General features: G+C 34.9%; 1 protein-coding gene across 1 annotated transcript in view; it reads right to left on the bottom strand.

Moving 5' to 3' along the window:
* LOC306886802 (pleckstrin homology domain-containing family G member 3-like) overlaps positions 1–21,732 on the bottom strand; it is a 58,767-nt gene that overhangs the window by 13,519 nt on the left and 23,516 nt on the right. Inside the window, exons 3-11 of the mRNA XM_079444107.1 lie at positions 17,053–17,465; positions 12,494–12,594; positions 9,245–9,314; positions 8,897–8,943; positions 7,772–7,922; positions 7,097–7,228; positions 2,166–2,348; positions 1,347–1,439; positions 1,128–1,214 (exon numbers count right to left, since the gene is read on the bottom strand). Coding sequence (XP_079300233.1) covers positions 1,128–1,214; positions 1,347–1,439; positions 2,166–2,348; positions 7,097–7,228; positions 7,772–7,922; positions 8,897–8,943; positions 9,245–9,314; positions 12,494–12,594; positions 17,053–17,465 — 1,277 coding nt within the window. The remainder of the gene's footprint in view (positions 1–1,127; positions 1,215–1,346; positions 1,440–2,165; positions 2,349–7,096; positions 7,229–7,771; positions 7,923–8,896; positions 8,944–9,244; positions 9,315–12,493; positions 12,595–17,052; positions 17,466–21,732) is intronic.

The following is a 21,732-nucleotide window of genomic DNA, read 5'->3' as shown; positions in this document are numbered from 1 at the left end:
AAGCAATTAACATGGCAAATGTTTATCTCAAAATTCCTGACTGAGAGAAACATTCATGTTTTAAAGTAGACCGTATTTTCTGCAGTATAAAAATAACACATGAAATTAATAAAAATTAATAAAATGAATGAAATTAAATAATAAAAACGTAAAATGAAAATAAATAATTTAAAAACAAAAACAAAACACTTACTAAAAATAATAAAAACAATTTAATTTTTTTCAAAAGTCCAAATTTATCTCATGTTTATTTTACTATTAAAATAAAACACTAAAAATTAAAACAATAGAAACGTAAAATAAAAAATTATAAAAAAATAAAAAATCTAAATTATTATAAAACTATTTTATAAAAAATTGTTTTAAAACTATTATAAAAAAATAATGAAATAATAAAACATGTAAAATGAACAAAATTTACAAAAATTAATTAATCACTTACTAAACATTTATAAAATAATAAAACTTTAATTTCACAATAAAAATAAAACAATAGAATTATAAAAAAAATAATAAAAAAATAAAACAACCAAAACAAAACACTTGATAAAATAATGAATAAAACAATAATGAATAAAAAGGAATAAAATAATAAAGTCAAATGAAAACAAATAATTTACAAAAAACAAAAAATATTTGAAAGCTATTTCTATTTTACAATGAAAAACAAAAACAAAAAAACAAAAACAAATGAAAATAAATAACATTTTTAAATAAAAACAAATAAAACACTTCATAAAATAATGAATAAAACAATAATGAATAAAATAATAAAGTCAAATGAAAACAAATAATTTACAAAAAACAAAAAATATTTGAAAGCTTTCTATTTTACAATGAAAAACAAAAACAAAAAACAAAAACAAATGAAAATAAATAAAAATTTTAAATAAAAACAAAACAATAAGTATTTTAATTGTTTGATTGGATGTCATTTGAGTAATAACAAACGTCACAGAACTGCGAATGTGTTATTAAATCTCTGAAATATTAACTTTAAATCAAGTAAATATCTGAGTTCAGCGGGTTTGGCTGATTAAAACGTTTAGGAATCCCAAATAACAGATCGTGTTTATTACAGCATCACTGATTCAGACAGACATTCGTGGATCAGTTACTGTACGTACTTTCTGCGGTATAACGGCGTGATGGTTCTCCAGAATGAGTCTCTTTATGTGATGAGCCCACAGTTTCTTCTCTTCCACCGTTCTGGCCTGAGAAACACAATGACGTATGATTAAAGCAAACACAATAAACTGCCTGAATGGGAGAAAATGACACATGATTAAAGCAAACACAAAGAACAGGCTGAATGGGACATTTGTGGGCCGTGATCTCAGACTCACCTGAACCGTGTGCGGCTGCTTGGGGTGCTTGTAATGCGTCACGCTGAAGCGCAGAGAGTCTTTGGCACTTTCTATCAGCATCAGCGTGGAACACTGAACACAAGCAAAACAGCACAAACAACATGTTTTTCTCAATTCAAATCTTCCCTCGTTTAACTTACTAGACTGTAGAATGGCTCTGTACAAAGCTCAATCAGATATTGTTTTTGCAACCAATACCAAACCAAACCAATAAAGAACCATTAATAGTGGAAAAGCATCTGATATATCTGACAATATCTGAGAATGAAAGGAGATAATAGTCTAAAATCAGGCTCTCAAACTGGGGTTTAAAGAAATGCAGGGGGTTCAAGCTAAAAATTAATTCATCATAAATTAAAATAAATACGTTTTTGAATGCAATAATATAAATGTAAAATGAAAAAAATATTTTAAAATTAAAAAAGTAAAAAACACTAAACTAAAAATGAATAAAACAGTAAAAAAGGAAATAATGTTAAAATAAAATGCTTACTAAAAATGAATAAAATAATAAAAATGTAAAGTAGAAACAAATAAAAACATTTCAAATAAACCCAATAACAAATAATAAAAAAAACACTTAAAAAAATGATTAAATATTTAGTTTACCTGCATGTCATGTGAGAATTAACCAACTGTGAATATGACTGTGTAATTACATGATTGAAATATTAACTTTAAATCTCAGGGGGACTTCAAGAGAATATTTTACGTCAAAGTGTTTCGGGTGATGAAGCGGTTTAGGAATCCCTGGTCTAAATAACAGATGCGGTCTCAGAATGAATAACATCCTATTACCGAGATGTGAATCTTGTAGACGTAATGTTCCCCTCGTTTCTTGGTGATGAGCAGCATCTTATCGAACAGGAAGAGCGTTCTCTCGTTTTTAGCGCGGTGGATGTGGAACGTTCCCTCCAGAACCAGCTCACCGTATGTGGCCAGATCCGGACCCTTCCAGTTTATGAGCAGAGACTGGATCTCCTGCATGCACAATAGAATAGAATAGAATAAATTAGGATAGGACAGAACAGAACAAAATAAAACAGAATGGAACAGGATAGAATGGCATAGGATAGGATTGGATAAAATAGAATAGAATAGCATAAAATAAATCAGAATGGAACAGCTTAGAATAGAATAGAATAGAATAGCATAAAACAGAACAGAAGAGGATAGAATAGATTAGCATAGGTATGTTAGAATAGAATAGAAAAGAATAGAACATAAAAGGATCGAATAGTATTGCATAGAATATAACAGAATAGAATAAATCAGAAAGAGCTTTATTGCCAAGTGTGTTTGCACACACAAGGAATTTGTCTTGGTGTTATGAGCTACCAGTACAGAAAGTACAAACATAGTGCAGACAACATATAATTAAGGTGATAAAGAACACTAATGAAGAGAATATACAATAATTAAGAATAACAATATTAATAAAAATAAAAATATACAGAAAAGAGACTTGGCCATAGACAGAACTGTGAATGTGCATGTGTCCTATGTACAGATGAAGGTTTGATGGGTTATTTACAGATGTACAGTACCGGGGTGTGTTATGTGTTGTTCAGGTGGGATACGGCCTGGGGGAAAAAACTGTTCTTGTGTCTGGCTGTTCTGGTGCTCAGTGATCTGTAGCGCCGGCCAGAGGGCAACAGTACAAAGAGAGAGTGAGCTGGGTGTGAGGGGTCCAGAGTGACTTTCTTAGCCCTTTTCCTCACTCTGGAGGTGTAAAGTTCTTGGAGGCTGGGCAGAGGGGCACCGATAATTCTCTCAGCAGTCCTAACTGTCCGTTGTAGTCTTCTGATGTCTGTTTTGGTAGCTGAACCAAACCAAACAGTTATAGAAGAACATAGGACAGACTCGATGATTGCAGAGTAGAACTGTTTCAGCAGCTCCTGAGGCAGGTTGAACTTCCTTAGCTGGCGGAGGAAATACAGCCTCTGCTGGGCCTTTTTCGCAATAGAGTCAATGTGATTGTCCCACTTCAGGTCCTGAGAGATGGTGGTGCCCAGGAATCTGAATGACTCTACTGAAGTCACAGTGCTGTTCATGATGGTGAGTGGGGGGAGAGCAGGGGGGTTTCTCCTGAAGTCCACTATCATCTCCACAGTTTTGAGCGTGTTCAGCTCCAGGTTGTTAAGACTGCACCAGACAGCCAGCTGCTCAACTTCCTGTCTGTAAGCAGACTCGTCACCGTCCTTGATGAGGCCTATGACTGTAGTGTCGTCCGCAAACTTCAGGAGCTTGACAGAGGGGTCCTTTGATGTGCAGTCATTCGTGTAGAGGGAGAAGAGCAGTGGGGAGAGAACGCAACCCTGAGGGGCGCCAGTGCTGATGGTGAGAGTCCTGGATGTGAGTTTGCCCAGCCTCACTAGCTGCTGCCTTTCTGTCAGGAAGCTGGTGATCCACTGACAGATGGAGGAGGGCACAGAGAGCTGTCTCAGTTTGTCTGAGAGAAGGTCAGGTATGATGGTATTGAAGGCCGAGCTGAAGTCCACAAATAAGATCCTTGCATAATTCCCAGGTTTGTCGAGGTGTTGCATGATGTAATGCAGTCCCATATTGACAGCGTCATCCACAGACCTGTTTGCTCTATAGGCAAACTGAAGAGGATCCAGCAAGGGTCTAGTGATGTCCTTCAGGTAGGCCAGGACCAGTCTCTCAAGTGACTTCATGACCACAGACGTGAGTGCGACAGGTCTGTAGTCATTAAGTCCAGTGATTTTGGGCTTTTTGGGGACGGGAATGATGGTGGAGCGTTTGAAGCAGCGGGGAACTTCACACAGCTCCAGAGATCTGTTGAAGATTTGTGTAAAGATGGGGGCCAATTGGTCAGCACAGACTTTTAGACAGGCAGGTGAAATACCGTCTGGTCCTGAAGCTTTCCTAGATTTCTGTTTTCTGAAGACCCGGTTCACATCCTCTACACAGACTTTAAACACAGGTAGAATGGTGGGGGAGGGAGTAAGGGGGGTTGCAGGGGGGGAAGGTGAATGTGTGAAGTGCAGATCAGAGCGGGTGCTGGGTGTCAATCTGGCCTTTTCAAATCTGCAGTAAAACACATTGAGATCGTCAGCCAGTTGTTGATTCTCTGCAGACTGTGGGGGTGGTGACTTGTACATGGTGATGTTCCTCAGACCAGTCCATACCGACGCCGGATCGTTGGCTGAAAGTTCTTTTTCCAACTTCTCAGAGTAGTTCTTTTTAGCCACTCTGATCTCATTTGTTAGTCTGTTCCTGGCCTGGTTATACAAGATTTTATCCCCACTTCTGTAAGCGTCCTCTTTGGCCTGACGAAGTTGTTTGAGTTTCCCAGTAAACCACGGTTTATCATTATTGAATGATAAGAATGTCCTGGTGGGGATGCATATATCCTCACAGAAACTGATATATGATGTTACAGTCTCTGTGAGTTCATCAAGATCGGTGGCAGCGGCTTCAAAAACAGTCCAATCAGTGAGGTCAAAACAAGCTTTTAAATCTTGCTCTGCTTCATTAGTCCATCTCTTAACAGTTCTTAATACAGGCTTCGAAGATTTGAGTTTTTGCCTATAGGTCGGTATGAGATGAACCAAACAGTGATCAGAGAGCCCCAGAGCTGCCCGTGGGACAGAGTGATATGCATCTTTAATTATTGTGTAACAATGATCCAATATATTACTGTCTCTGGTGGGACATGTAACGTGCGGTCTGTATTTTGGCAGTTCGCAGGAGAGATTTGCTTTATTAAAATCTCCAAGAATGATTAAAAGAGAGTCCGGGTACCTTTGCTCTGTTTCAGATATTTGTTCAGCCAGCTGTTGCATCGCGGCGCTCACGCACGCGTCCGGAGGCACGTACACATTCACGAGAATGAAGGAGGAAAACTCTCGGGGCGAATAGAACGGCTTACAGTTTATGAAGAAGGCCTCCAAATTAGGAGAACACATCTTCTTCAGAGTTGTTACATCTGAACACCAACCTTCATTTATGTAGAAACATAGTCCACCACCTCTGGTTTTCCCCGTTAGCTCCGTGATGCGGTCTGATCAGAACAGCTGATATCCCGGCAAATGAAGCATGTTATCCGGGATGTTTTCACTCAGCCAGGTTTCAGTGAAGCACAATGCAGCAGAGTTTGAAAAGTCCTTATTTGTGTGGGTGAGGAGAAGTAGTTCATCCATTTTGTTAGGAAGGGATCGGAGATTCGCTAGATGAATGCTTGGGAGCGCAGTTCGGAAGCCGCGTTCGCGGAGTTTAACCAGCGCGCCGGCGCGCTTCCCTCTTTTCCGTCTGAGCGCGCGTTTGACTAGGACCGCTGCCCCTCCGACCAAAACATCCAACAAAGCGTCTGAATAATCAAAAACCGGAAAAAAATTGTCCGGTGTGTGTTGCCTTATGTCCAGTAGTTCGTCTCTGGTAAAACTGACAGTAGGAGAATGACTAAACACAGAACAAACAAACAAAAACAACAAAAGTACGGGAGCGTTCCACACCACAGCAGCCATACTCGGCGCCATCTTGAGATATATAAATTAGGATAGGACAGAACAGAATAGGATAGAATAGAACAAAACAGAATGGAACAGGATAGAATGGCATAGGATAGGATTGGATAAAATAGAATAGAATAGCATAAAATAAATCAGAATGGAACAGGTAAGAATAGAATAGAATAACAAAACAGAACAGAAGAGGATAGAATAGGTATGTTAGAATAGATAGATATAATAGAATAAAATGAAAAAGCATAGAATATAATATAATAGAATATAATAGAACAGAATAAAATAGGACAGAATAGAATAAAACAGAACGGAACAGGATAGAAAAGCATAGAATAGAAATAGGTTAGGATAGGATAGAAATAGGATAGGCCAGAATAGAATAGAACAGGTTGGTGTCAGTTGTTGGCTGATCGTGGGCAGTAATTGAATCATGAATCAGTGATCGTTAAGCATGCGCACAGATCCATTAATGAACAGATCCTCCAGCTCATGAGTCAGGACTTCAGATTAGAATTAATCAAAGAGTATGATAATGTGTTTGCATGACGCTCATTAATATCGCAAGCTGAATACAGCCATACTCCATCTGTTAATGCGATACGAGTGCATGATGAACAACATCAGTCATTAACACACCACTGTGAGGAGTAACGCAAGTCAGGGAACAATATTACTCGTTTACTCCACCTGTACAGAATTAATACTCTCACTAATCACATCCTGAATAAACCCTTTGACAAGAGCAGCAATAAAAACATTAGTTCATTTCTACACTGAACACAATTATAAACGCAACACTTTTGTTTTTGCCCCCATTTTTCATGAGCTGAACTCAAGCTAAGACTTTCTCTATGTACACAAAAGGCCTATTTGTCTCAAATATTGTTCACAAATCTGTCTAAATCTGTGTTAGTGAGCACTTCTCCTTTGCCGAGATAATCCATCCCCCTCACAGGTGTGGCATACCAAGATGCTGATTAGACAGCATGATTATTGCACTGGTGTGCCTTAGGCTGGCCACAATAAAAGGCTACTCTGAGAAACATTTACCCAAATTTGTTGTGTTTTAGCCATTTTTATTAAGTAAAAAAAAGCTTATACAGTTAAAAATATATATATTTAATTAATTCGTTTTGAGTAAATTTTTTAAAATAATAGTAGTTAACTATAATAACCCTGTTTGACGTTAGTCTTGAGTTCTGATCTCTGGTCCTCCAGTGCTTTGATGGTAATACAGACCTGAAGTCTCACGGCGTGCTCGTGTTTTCTCTTCATGTCGTTGATGTACCAGGCGACTCCTGTCATGCTGTCTATGGCCTCGATCACTACATCGTACCCGTCCTCCTCAGGGTCGAAGTGCTTGGCGATTTCCTTCAGAAAAGCAAGATATGATATGAGGAAGAACCAAGATTTTGAATTACGTAAAATGATTTGAACGTGCAATCAAAATTTATTTTGCACAACTCATCGCTGTGTTGCTATAGAGCAGGATTTCCCAAACTGGGGTTTTTGAGTTGATAAAGTTTAAATAAAAATGCTGCTTTGGAAAACAGGTGAAATAAAATACGTTTATGTTGTTTTATATTTTATTTCATTTCAGACAGTAACAAAATGTGTGTGTGTGTAAGCATGTATGACTATTTATTGATAAATTGATTGATTGGCTTTACAGTTTCAGTTAACTATAATACCCCTGGACTATGTAGGCAGGGAAATTATATTAAATAATAAACATGAACAAACAAACAAAAAAAGTCCCATCCAACATCATTTCTTGCTGAACGTTCACATGACAGAAGTCATTATTATAAAAGATCATTTATGCTCTCTCTTTGGACAGCATCCGCACATTAACATGCATTTCTAAGTGTTACTGAGCGGTGTCATGTTTGGTCAGATGTTCAGTGGTCGCACCTGAAGCAGCAGGTGATATTTGAGGATCCTCTGAACTGGTTTGAGCAGGTATGAACCCAATGGAAGAGAGCGCTTGAGCGAAGCCTGTCGATCCCGGAAAAACTTGGCCAGAGTTTTATTCCTCAGACAGTCTGTCAACACCGCCACCGAACTACAGACACACACACAGAGAGAGACAGACAGACGGAGAGAACTGAATCAAACATGTCTCATTTTCATTTAGTTTAACTTGATGTAAAGTGAAGAGAATCACACCACTAATGTATTAGTATTTATGCATCAAAAATGATGAAAAGTTAGCCTCAGATGCAGTGTTTTGTTTTTGGTATCTTGAGATAATATCATAGTTTTATTACTATTTTGAAGTCGTTTTTATTTTTGTACTTTGTTTTCATTTTAATTTTTAGTAAAAGTTTTTTTTTTTTTTTTTTTAAATACATCAATACTTTTTATTATTATTTTTTATTTCAGTTTTAGTTATTTAGTACAACAAGTTAAACTAAATAAAAATGAAAAAATGCTGTCTTGGCAACTAGCTTTTTTAAAATCTATTTAAAAAAAGTTTATTTTGTTTAATTTTACGAAAATGATTTTTATGTTTTTAGTTTAGAAATTGTTTTAATTTCAAAACAAGAATATAATCATTTCGGAGGCACTTGATGCATCACCAGTTTTATCAGTCATGTTGAATCTATAATAATATATACATTAAAAAGGATAAAAATAAACAAACATACAAAAAACTTAAACTTGTTTGATTTCAGCTAGTTTTAAATTAAATTGATGACTAAAATAACTAAAAACTGAAAGAAAAATGGTCAAAACCATATAGACATTAAAAAAAGCAAAAACTAATCAAATTTTAATTCATATGAAAATTAAGCGGAAAATGAACATAAAATGTAAAAATAAAAACAAATTCAAAATATGAATAAAATCGATAATATAACTGATTCGTGTGGCCTCATTGCTAAAGCAGACGCTCTCAGCAGGCTGATGTCAAACTGTCCGTCTGATGCCGTTTATGAAGGACGTTACTGACTCAGAGGAATAATCTGTCACATGCATCAGCGCTCGCTCGCACCGGAGGCCCAAATACTATATTTAACACAGAGCTTTACTTACTTTGGGTAGTTTGTACAGTACTGCGTGTAGATCTCAAAATACTCGCTCTGCAATGGAAAGGAGAGAAAATGATTCAGAATTATAAAAGGAACATCCTGAACGGCATATTTGTGACCCTGGAGCACAAAACAAGCCATTAGGGTAGATTTTTTTTAAAATTGAGATGTATGCATCATCTGAAAGCTGAATAAATAAGCTTTCCACTGATGTATGGTTTGTTAGGACAATATTTGGCTGAGATACAACTATTTGAAATGTATTGTTGGCTATTGCTACAAATATACCTGTTGTACTGATGACTGCATTTGTGCTCCAGGGACACATTTACTTTAAGTTTGTATTTAGTACCTTGTCCACAAAGCAGCGCGCGATGGCCACAGGATCACTGGCACACGTGTCTAAAGACTGTAATAACTCACTGCAAAGACAATATAAAACATTAGCATTTGATTATGGTGACCATAAGCAAATTTAACGAAGATGCAATAATAAAAAGACAGAGTGATAAATGAAGGTTTCAGAATGCATTTAACCCCGTAATGCCTGATATACAGTATTAAATAATAGTTAATTAATAATAATAACTGTTCATTCATGGCATTCAGCTTTTAATGTTGTGTCTTTTCTAAAATCTTTGTAAAAATTATTTTATTGTTATTTGTTTATCTATTAATATTAATTAATCTGTTTATTATTATTATTTATTGTATTTATTTATTTGAGTCTACCAAGGGGTGGGTTTTAAATTTGTACAGCTGCTTTTTGTTTTGTACTACTGTTCCATAAAATAAAACTTCATAAACAGTTGTAAAAATAAAATAAAAAATAAAATAAAAATTGAACCATTTATTAAATATTAACACATATATATATTTATATATATCTTGCTTATTCGTTTTTTGTTGAGTATCATATCTGATCCATCATGCTTGTATGGCTCATATAGTCTGATATAGTGATAATATGGAGGAAAAACAGCTCAATTTTATTGGATGAAAAGAAAAGCTCAGTTTTATTCAGACTCAAACTGAGCAAAACTATGCAATTTGGTGCAGATGCTGATATTTATATGATGAAATTCTGATGCTTATAATGAGATCTTTATAACAGTACAGCAGATACTGACATAAAATGATCTAAACATCAGTGGTCACTCTATATCTCCAATAATATGTCTTAGTAAGATGAGACTGAAATGATCCAAACATATAATGCAATGCAGTCCAATGCTGTTTGAGAGATGAACAAATAAAAGTTCCTCAAAAGATCCTGATGATCAGATTTGAGACGCACTGATTTTTCTAAATATGATTGATGGAGAATCAAGTAAAGCTGAGCTGCTTCAGTCCAGTAAGTGTTCATCTGGAGATATGACTGCAGTTATTCTGATGTTTACTTGATAAAAATCAGTAAAGATTTGACACGAGAAGCACCAGCTGAAGCTGGACATTTGGACAAATTAGACTAAAAGAGCTTTTACTGGATAATAACACTCTAAACTATCAATCAAAGACAGAAGACATGGAGTAGATTGAGTGTGACATTTAACAGCAAAGTTTGATCCTTTAGAGGCCTTAGAAATACAGTAGGCTTTATAGGGTTAATAATGCATGTGCAACAATAACAGAGTGTCTATTTACACTAAGTACAAATAGCCCGCCTTGTTGGCAAAGGCTATTTACAATAACTCCGCCCACTAACGTGTGATTGGGTTAGTCAACAGTGGCGGAGATGGTAAGACGCATGCTTTTTGACACGATCAACCCGAGTTCGAACCCGCCTTTTGTCAAACTTTTTTTTATTCCTTTTCAAATATCATATCGCATCGGAAAGGCATTTATTTACAATAAAAATGAAGGAAATAATCAAAAAGTTGAAAATAAAAGTATCGGGTAGGGTTAGGGTAGGTGTAGGGAGGGCTTTATTGTGGCATCCATTTAATAATTTGAATTAAATCTATAATTTACACTCAATACGATATTATTGTGCACTGTTTTATAATGTACTACAATACTGAGGTGCAGATAATTGCCACTATTTGCAATAAGTAGTATAAATAGCAGAACATATTGCTATTTTAACAGTGTAAATAGACTCTATAGCTATTTGTGCTTAGTTTAAATAGTATCTATCGCTAAGAAAATATGCTATTTACACTTAGTGCAAATAGCCGCTGCATAACATTTATCAACTTGTTGAACACATAATATTCCTTTTAATGATGTAAAAAGACTGAAAATGATAAAGCCAGATGCTTAAACATGCGTTTGGTTCTGAGTGATGATAAACACATGTGAAGTTTCACAATGACCTTCTATCAGACATCAGACACAGAAAGAGGAAGTCTGGAAATGAACAGAGCAAATGCACATCTCAAAACAAAAACACTTGCCCAGATAAATGGTTCGTTGATGCATGTAAAAGTCATTTACAGAACAGAAGCCGGTTAAATGAGGTGCATTAAAGTTTGTTTGTGTTAATAATAAGATAACTGTTTTATGCAGATAAACGACAAAATGTGAAGGCCGACTATTTAAACAACTGATGTAAACTATTAAAACTGGTTTAAGTTGACCACCAAAGTGACTTAAATACAAACAGAACAAAAACTTTTAAAGAACTTTTCATAAACACTGGATTATATTATCACTTGCTCATCAATGGATGCTCTGCAGTGAATGGGTGCCGTCAGAATGAGAGTCCAAACAGCTGATAAAAACATCACAATCCACACCACTCCAGTCCATCAGATAACATCTTAAGACAAAAGCAGACATTTTTAACTTCAAACTGTTAATATATGGACTGTTAACTGTCAGGATGTTATCTGATGGACTGGAGTGGTGTGGATTATTGTGATGTTTTTATCAGCTGTTTGGACTCTCATTCTGACGGCACCCATTCACCTCCATTGCTGAGACACTGATGCAGAGACACATTTCTACAAACCTGATGAAGAAACACACTCATCCTAATCTTGTAAAATGGCCTGAGGGTGAGCACATTTTCAGCAAACCATTATTTTTGGCTGAACTATTCCTTTAAAGACTTACAGCACTATTCAGCATGAGCTCATGCGCTGAGCAACTGTTTAAACACACTGGTGAAGAGCATTAGGTGAGCATGTGTACCGATGCGCCCGGCTCTTGACCAAAAACAAACCACCATGTTTATTTACATCCCACATCTACAGCCAGAGAACATCTGACACTTGACAGCTGCTGTTTCCTCATTTGCATGAATAAATACAATGTTTAAACAGAAGATCAGTCCTGAATAAATCCATTGATGGTGTCTGAATATGCTTTTGCATGTGTGGTTGAGTTATCAGCTCTCTAAATGACATTACATGACGTTTTTATCCCAGTGCAACCTCATTTTTTAGCAGCCAATACTGACTTGACACTGCTGTACATGTGTGTGTGTACATATACATATATATATATAAATGTAAAGTTGTATGTAAAATGCATAGTAAGTCATTACTGTAAAGCTGATATAAAGCCATCCTGCTTTATATCAAGCTGATGTAAACACAATTTGCATTGTTAAAAGCGCTATACAAATAATAGTGACTTGACTATGGTTGAATCTTACCTGTTGAACTCGTAAATGTGTTCAATATTCCCAAACAGCGAACACACTTGCTCTGGATTGATGGGAAGGTCCCTGGTGTCAATGATGTGCACAAGATAATCCTGAAAATGGGAAAAGGTAAATAAATATGATTTCTAACTCAACCAATGGCAAACTATTATCCATCTTGATTCATACTGCATCGCCTTCAACTGCCCAGCAGATAGCACTAGAGAACTGAAGGAAAACTGCACAATATATATATTTTGACTAGCAAATGAAGTGGCATTCTACATTACATTAATAATAATCATACAAAAATATTGTCATATAAGGTTTCTTATCTATTCTGTGTCTCGGTTTTGCATTTACTACACTGACAAATGCAAATATTTAATTATTATTAGTATGGTGGTATAATTTGACGTACCATGCAAATATCATGGCATATCAATAGGTTAATCATTACCATGGTATAAATCAAAATACCATGGTACTACATCTGATAGCATCACTGTACCATGGTAATACCACAGTACTTCTTTGTAAAGCTAACAGCTGAATGAAGCTAAATTCTGCATGACACACAATAACTTCAATGCATTGATGCATTTCATTAATTAAACAGCATAAAGTCAGCAGTACAATGTATGAAATTTCACATTAAAATAACAAAAGATAGTTTTTTTTGCATTATATTAATAAGAATGGCATGAAAATTGTCAATGAAAACTTCATTATCTTTAAAAAAAATTATGTTTTTAATTTTGTTTTTTGTTAAACTCATATGCATGTAAACTCTGTTCTGCACTGCTTCATCTCATTCAGTACCACGGTATATATCAAAGTACTATAGTATTACCATCTGATACCATCACTGTACCATGGTATTACCACAGTACTAAATTCTGCCTGACTCTAAAGACAACCAACACTGACACACAATAATTACAATGCATTGATTTATTTCATTAATTAAACTCCGCATAAATGCAGTACTAACAATGTATGAAATTCCACATTACAGCAATGAAAATGCATATTAATTTGCATAGTAATGAGAATGGCATGAAAACTGTCAATGCAAAAAAAAAATAAAAAAAAAATAAAACTTTAATTTTTTTGTAAGTAAATAATTCTAAATGGAACACTTGTCTTGAAAGTGTTTTTTTTTTTTTCTAAAACTCACACGTGCATGTAAACTCTGTTCTGTGCTGCTCTATCCCATTTAGTCCCATGGTACAAATCAAAATACCATGGTATTACCAGTACATCTTAACATCTTACTTACATCTTAAGACTAACAACTGACTGATGTTGAGAAACTAAATTCTGCACTAAATGCTAAAAACAACACTGACACACAATAATTGCAATGCATTGATGCATTTCATTTAAGTCAACAAAGTCAGCAGAACTAACAATGTACGAAACTCCACTTGCAACAATGAAAATCAGTTTTTCTGCATTATACTAAGCATAAAAAATTGCATGATACTGCAAAATAAAACACCCCAAAGACTTAAGTATATTATTTCCAATCTGAACATGTTCTTTAAAGTTTTACGTAAAACTCTGTTCCGTGCCAAACAGGCCAAATCAAGTTGGAGTTTAGCAGGCCACATCATTGAAAGCGACTCCGATTTCAAATTCCCAGACGATCCCGGTAACATATGACATCAGTTTCCAACTTACTATATCCAATGCAGCTGTGAGAGAAACACGGCTCACTAGAGCCCAATTATGAGCCTTATTTAAGACCCTTCAACATGCTCCCTCAGACCCATAATGCACCTCATAATGGAGAAAAAGGCACTTTCAAACAGGAAGACTGACTCCAAACCTTTCAGGTAAAAACACCCTTACAAGTCATATTTCATACTGTTATGTCTATATTGACTTTGTGCTTCAGCATAGAGTGAGTTTTATACTAGGACTGGGCGATATGACGAAACATAACGATGATACAGGTGATCCTCCAGATTTAGATCTAATTATACTGTATGTATGTATAGTGTTGTCTAGCACATATATCAATGCCGCAGTGACTCGGGCACATGTCTCAGCAATCAAAGACAATTAAGAGATTCAAATGTTGGTTGGTTTTGTTCTGTTAGAGGTTTGAATATTGGTTGATATTGTTCTATTCAGTTAATTAAACATGGGTCGGTTTTGTGCTGTTAAGAAATGTAAATATCGGTTGGTTTTGTTTCAATTAAATATTTAAATATCGGTTGGTTTTGTTTCAATTAAATATTTAAATATCGGTTGGTTTTGTTTCAATTAAATATTTAAATATCGGTTGGTTTTATTTCAATTAAATATTTAAATATCGGTTGGTTTTGTTTCAATTAAATATTTAAATATCGGTTGGTTTTGGTTTAATTAGTGATCTCATGAACACTTGACACTAAATGTGGAACACACAACTCTATTATTTAATAATAATGTAATAATGAATATCTAATATACAGTATTTATTCACCACACATTTTTTCATTTCAAATTTGCACATATCAGACCTGTACACACATAATTGTCTATATTATATATTGTGTTTTTGCTATTTTGTGCCTATTTGTATATTATTCTGTATATTGTCTAAAGTCTGGCACACGACTGATTTAGATAATGGTCAGTTTTACTCTAAGCATGCAAAAGTAAGCAATTCTTAAAGCATCAGTGAAGATACGTTTGCTTGTCTTAAGTGAAAAAACAGCTGGTTGTCAAAGAAATATGTACTTCGACATTAACACAGCACAGCTGATTTCAAATTTGAGGAGCAAAGAATGAAATTACGCTACTTTATCCATGCATTGCATTCTTTCCACTGAGATGACAATGCATTATGGGATTTCCCAAAAGATGCATGCTATGCTGCCTTAGAGTTAGAAGAAAGTATCTAATAAGGTCTAACTTTAGAAACACGCATGCAGCTCAAGTTTGTTTATCAAGACTGCATTATGTGTGCTGCAGACGGTCAGCAATGCCATTTTCAAGGATGGAAAGTCATGCATAAGGAATATGAAGGTGCAACACATTCCTGCAAGAGGAGTGACACCTGTGGAAACCTACAAGCCCGAGGAATTCCCGTGTTCAGCAGCGAGACATCCTGCTAACGCAGCACTCCACCCTGAGTGGGAAACGACTAGAAAAACAGCCGTTAGTGCAGTGAAGTTCACTAGCTCTTACTAGTCATGCAGTTTATTATTGTTGTTGTTTTAAAGCATGGCATTCTGGGTGTTCTGCAGAAGTGTGAGGAACACCATCTGTCTGTTGGAGGCTGGTAATGTTACAGGAAGTGGCCGTTAAAGATGATGGAGGTGCAGGAGCTGTCAGCGGCTCGGTGGAGGGTTTATGGGACAAGTAGAAGAACGCTTTCTAGGGAAATTCCTACATCGACAGCACTCTTAGGCATCAAAATTACACTAACAAACTCTAAGGCAGCATCACATGTATCTGTTATGGATAAAGCAATACCAGAATGCATTGCAACAAGCTCGCTTGCATTTTTTTTTTTTTTAAATATGAAAATACTTATACTTTATATTTGTGTGTGTGTGTGTGTGTGTGTGTGTGAGACAAAAGCAGTCATGAGTAACACAGGTATATTTGTAGCAATAGCCAACAATACATTGTATGGCTCAAAATTGTCCATTTTTCTTTAATGCTAAAAATCATTATGAGATTAAATAAAGATCATGTTCCATGAAGATATTTAGTAAATTTCCTACCGTAAATATATCAAAACTTAATTTTTGATTAGTAATATGCATTGCTAAGAACTTCATTTGAACAACTTTAAAGGAGATTTTCTCAATATTTAGATTTTTTTGCACCCTCAGATTCCAGATTTTCTAATAGTTGTATCTCAGACAAATATTGTCCTATCATAACAAACCATACATCAATGGAAACATTATTTATTCAGCTTTCAGAAAATTGACCCTTATGACTGGTTTTGTGGTCCAGGGTCACACACACACATATTTTTTTAATTTATTTGTATATATTTGTATAAATCGGTAAAAATGTTTTTAAAAAATAACTTTTCCTTTTTTACTGTTACTTTTTCTCAGTAAGGATGCATTAAATTGACTTTTTTAATTTGACAAAACATTTCTATTTTAGATAAAAGTAGCATTGTGCAGCACAACTGTGTTCAACATTGATAATAATCAGAAATGTTTGTTGAGCAGTAAATCAGTATATTATAATGATTTCTGAAGATCATGTGATGCTGAAGACTGGAGTAATGATGCTGAAAATACAGCTGCAGATCACAGAAATAAATTACAGTTTAACACATTCACATAGAAAAGTTATTTTAAATTGTAATAATATTTCAAATTTTTACAGTTTTTTTACTGTATTTTTGAACAAATAAATGCAGCCTTGGTGAGACTGCAAAATATAAAAAAATATTAACAAGCCCAAACGTTTGAACAGTGGCGAATTTGAATTTCACTCCAGTATCTCAAAAATGGTTTAATTTTCTGAAAGTGTTCAAATTTTGAGCCAATACTATGAGACACAAAGACATTTCTGAATCAGAACCTACAGCATCTGATGTTTCTCACCTCTATGATGCTGCGCAGATCCCTGACGTACATCCGCTCCGTCTCGATAATCTCCATCACCACACGATCCACGTACGTGAGCTGAGGGTTTGGCGCCATCGTGGCGGTTGCGAACGGCGACGGAGGGTCCGGCGTCGAGACCGACGGCTCTTCAACCGACCAGTCGAACCCGAGCAGCTCTGGAGGACCTGAGGGAGCCTCCGGAGGACTGAGCTCCAGGTCGATATCAGCTGCTGCGCACGGCGCTGTTGTGGAGCCGCTGTTGCCCTCACTGGACGACTCGGACGAGACGGTGGACACGGCGCTGACCGGCCGGCTGTCCTCTGAAGGCTCAGTGCTGGACAGAGAGCAGCAGTCTGCGGCCCGTGGATCCGGACTCCCCACAGACGAACCGGTGGACAGACGATGACATTCTGCTGGAGACAAACAAAACATGATTTTACCATGCTGACAGCATTATTTTTCAGCTTAGGGTGAATTATCATAACGTTAATGAAGTTTTTTTCAATTAATTTCAAATTTACTAGTGCTGGTAGTTATGACCAAAGGTCTGTATCATTGTATTTTTTTTTTTTTTTTTTTTTGCTGGTTTCACTGAATTTGTCTTTGCATGACTAGACCTGTATCAAAAGTGGTGGTAAAATCAATTAATAATACTAACAATTTAGTAAACTTTTAAAAATGTAATTAAATTAAAATTCTTATAAATCCTTTAATTTTTTTTGGCAAAGTTTTGCACAACAAAGGTTTATGGTTTAAATTAAAACATGGACAAAACAATGGTTTGATATTCCTTAATAAATCGTATTACTATTATTATTAATATTACTTCTATGACTAATAATAATAATGTCAAATAAAAAATACGATAAAAACAGTGGTAATCAAATCAATAAAACAAAAGTTTTTTAAAAATGTAATAGAATGGGGAATATGTAATGTATAATGTAATATGCATGTAATAAAGTAATTTAAATTTAATTTAATAAATGGAAAATATAATCATTCCTTTTATTTTTGGCAAAAAGTGCTGCTCAAAACATGGACAAGAATGGTTCAATATTCCTTCATTTTAAATCAATTGTATTATTATTATTGCTAATAATAATAATTATATGAATAACGTCAAATACAAATTTTCTATAGAAAATGGGGTAATCAAATCAATTATCTAAAAAATCTTTTCAAATATCAAATAAAACAATCTCTTTTTTTGGCCAAGTGCTGCACAACAAAAAATTAAAACATGGATTAAAAATTTAGATTTTTCTTAAAAATGTTGTTTAATAATAAAATGTATTGTCATTATTACTACAACTTTAAGAAGTACATTCTGTCTCCTGTAAATAGTAATATATTTCTGTCATGATTTCTATGTACTTCTAAGACTTCTATATATGAAATGAGTAGCAATGCCTTTGCCAAGCTGCTGAATACTAAACTAATAACTCAATATTAAGCTGTTCTTGCACTTGACTGAAGCAGAATTCGCTTTTAGTTATCTAATGCCACTTCCAGACATTTTCAGTCTTTGACTTCTTCTTGGAGCTACTTTAATTCCCAGAAACCCTGTACGCTGTTGTGGTTTACTGTAAGTTCATTTTCTGAAATGCTTTTTGACATGCCCTGATTCCTGCTCTTCAAACTGACATAAAATCCTCTGGAGCGAAGTTGGCTGGAAACGAAAATCCGGAGAGGCAGGAAATAAAGGACAATCTATTGGAAACAGTCTGACAGGGACTGATTTTAGGGTCACAGGTTGACGTCATACTCAAGTTATTATACTATTAAGTTATTATACAGTTATGTGACTGAGTTGTTATGCTAGAAAAACATGTCAAAAGTCAATAAACAGACATCACGGATTGCGCAGATACATGAAAAAACACAAAACCGATGTAGTCTGATTCATGAACAAATGACTCTTTTGAACCAGTTCTTTAATGAATCAATCAAACAGACTCACAACACTGCAAAAAGTGATGTTCTTGCTCAATATTGTCCAGTACAAATACAGAAATATTATTAAATAAATAAAACAAGATGCATTCAGAATGCATTTTTTATTACCCGACCCCTCCGTTTTGTTCTTTCAGTAGTTTTAATGAATAAAGCGTGTTTAGCTTTAGATAAAAATACTAGAGTATATAGTGCTGAAAGATATTTACCATAAACGACTCTCACATCGCATTAACACACAGAAATACACACAAAATGATGTCCGTTTTGACGAGTATTCACGTAAACACAGTTGATTACATCTTAAGTACATTGCATCCGTGCATTCGGTTTTAAAGGGATAGCAGCCTAATTTAGTTGGACACATTGATACGTCAACTACCCATATATAGTTTTTAAACTACAAATTTAATAAACAGTTAATTATAAAACAAAAATAAGACTCTGGACCTTATCGTTTTTTTTATACTTGCATTGAAATTTTAAATAGGACACTTAGATTTTAACATTTCTTTTTATGAAATTGCTGAAATCAATGAAAGAATTTACGAAATTCGTATTGAAATGTTACAATCATAAGAATTAAGAAATCTACATTTGACAGTTTCTTGCTAGAAATTGAAACATTTCTGAAATTGTTGAAATTTTACATTCATAAGATTTTAAGGCACCTAGATATGACGATCTCTTGCTATAAATGAAACAATTCATGAAATTTTTGAAGCAATGAATGAATTTATGAAATGTTGTATTGAAATGTCACATTCAATGAAATTGTTGAAAGAATGAAAACCTTTATGAACACTGAATTGAAATTTTACACTCATAAAGAATTTAAGGCACCTAAGATTTGACTATTTCTTTTCATAAATTGGAAACATTTATGAAATTGTCAAAAACAATTAAGGAATTTACGATTTTTTTTTAAGCCTTTAAAGCCTTTTAAGATGCCTAGACTGAAAAATTGATTTTTAGAAATGGAACCACTTATGAATCTACTGCGGATAATTAATAATCAAAACAGTAATTTATTTAAAAACTGCTACAATGTGACTTTTCCTAGGCCAAAATGAGCTATGAATTCATTATAACAACTTTATCAGGACTAGTTAAGACAAAAAGAGACAAAAAACAAACATACAGCAAAGCCAGGGTAGTCTGACTCACAAACAAATGACTCTTACAAACCAGTTCTTCAATGAATCAATCAAAAAGACTCAAATTATAAATGAATCATACGACTCGGAGGTTTCTTGGCTTATCAAACCTACTAAAACAACCACTAAAGGAATCAAAACTGGAAATGTCTGCAGTTTTCTCAGCGAATTAAGTTTTTGCAGGTGTTCATGTGGCATTAAAAGACTTCATCAGGACACATTACGACAAAGAGAGACACTGTAAAGCATCACATTCCACAGAACGGATATTTTGGGAAATAAAACAATGGCGCTTTCATCAGCTGCATATCCTGAGGCTACAATACGAAGCTTATAACTGACCTGTCATAAAGGCGCTTCCTTATAAACTTACCATCCAATGCCATCGAACGGCAATTAAAAACAGGGTGCAGCAGGATGAGCTGCTCACAGTCATCAATGACAAATATGAGAAATAAAACATTAGAAAAACTATTTAAAATAAAGCTTTTTTACTGGTTCTGTGCAGAAACCTCTCATTCTCAATAAGAAGGTTTCTTATTGAACCATTTTTGGTTTTATAGGGTTTGTGCATCTCACAAAGATGCTTTTCTAAAGGAAAAGAGAATACAAACTTCTTTGTAGAAACTAAAATGTTCGTCAATGACATTTCACATGTAAATACCTAAACCCTATTCAAAGCAGTTTAAGTAAGTAACACACACTAATAATGATATTACACCTCAAAGAAACCATTCAGGGAAATATTTTCCACTGTATTTGTAAGTAATCGATTCCTCTACTGCTTTTAAAGAGCTTATAAACTGCTCTCAGACGTTCAGTCTGACCCATTAAACACGTACAGATAACCCAGGCACACCGTCTAGCCTGAATTTACTTCTTATTCTGCTCTGGAAATACAACATCAAGAAATGAGAGACATTTATTGTTTTTAACCTATATTTTATGAAATTGTTAAGACAATAAGGGCCAGTTTTACTAAACAGGGGTTTACAAATTAGCGTAATTCCAAAAGAGCCCCGATGGGAGGGGAAATTTCTGCGGGTGATCTACTAACAATTGCAAATTAACAAACACAGACATAACATCTCATTTACATATCGACCAATGCAATATATACCAAGTGCAGCGCAAATTAGAGCAGTCGGAAATAAAGAATAAAGAAATAGATAAGCCATAGTATGTTGAAAAAAAAGCTAGAAGTTGCAAGAAGTTTTGATAGAGCTGGTAATGCATGACTCCTAGTTGAGGGTTCAAAGTCGTCTTTTATTTCCTGAAGCTAATTAAAAATAACATGGCTTGGGAAACTATATTTTTGTGTTCTTGCATTCCAAATAAATTACGTGTGGAAAAAAATCCCCTCCCTTCTACCACAAACTCTCTGTTCTCTGCTGAGCCTCTCCTAGCAACAATAATTGCAGCCATTTCAAGCACAAAATAGTTAAGACGTGCTATTTTGGGGCGTTAAATAATGGCGCAAATTCCAGTGATGTGACGAGAGCAAACGTTAGAATTGCGTTATTCATTTGAATACTCTCCTCCCGTAACTTTTGCGTCTGTAACT

The sequence above is a fragment of the Barbus barbus genome (assembly GCF_936440315.1).
Source record: "Barbus barbus genome assembly, chromosome: 20".
NCBI classification, from domain to species: domain Eukaryota; kingdom Metazoa; phylum Chordata; class Actinopteri; order Cypriniformes; family Cyprinidae; genus Barbus; species Barbus barbus.
Note: the sequence above shows the minus strand (reverse complement) of the source record. Positions and strands in the feature narration are given on the sequence as shown.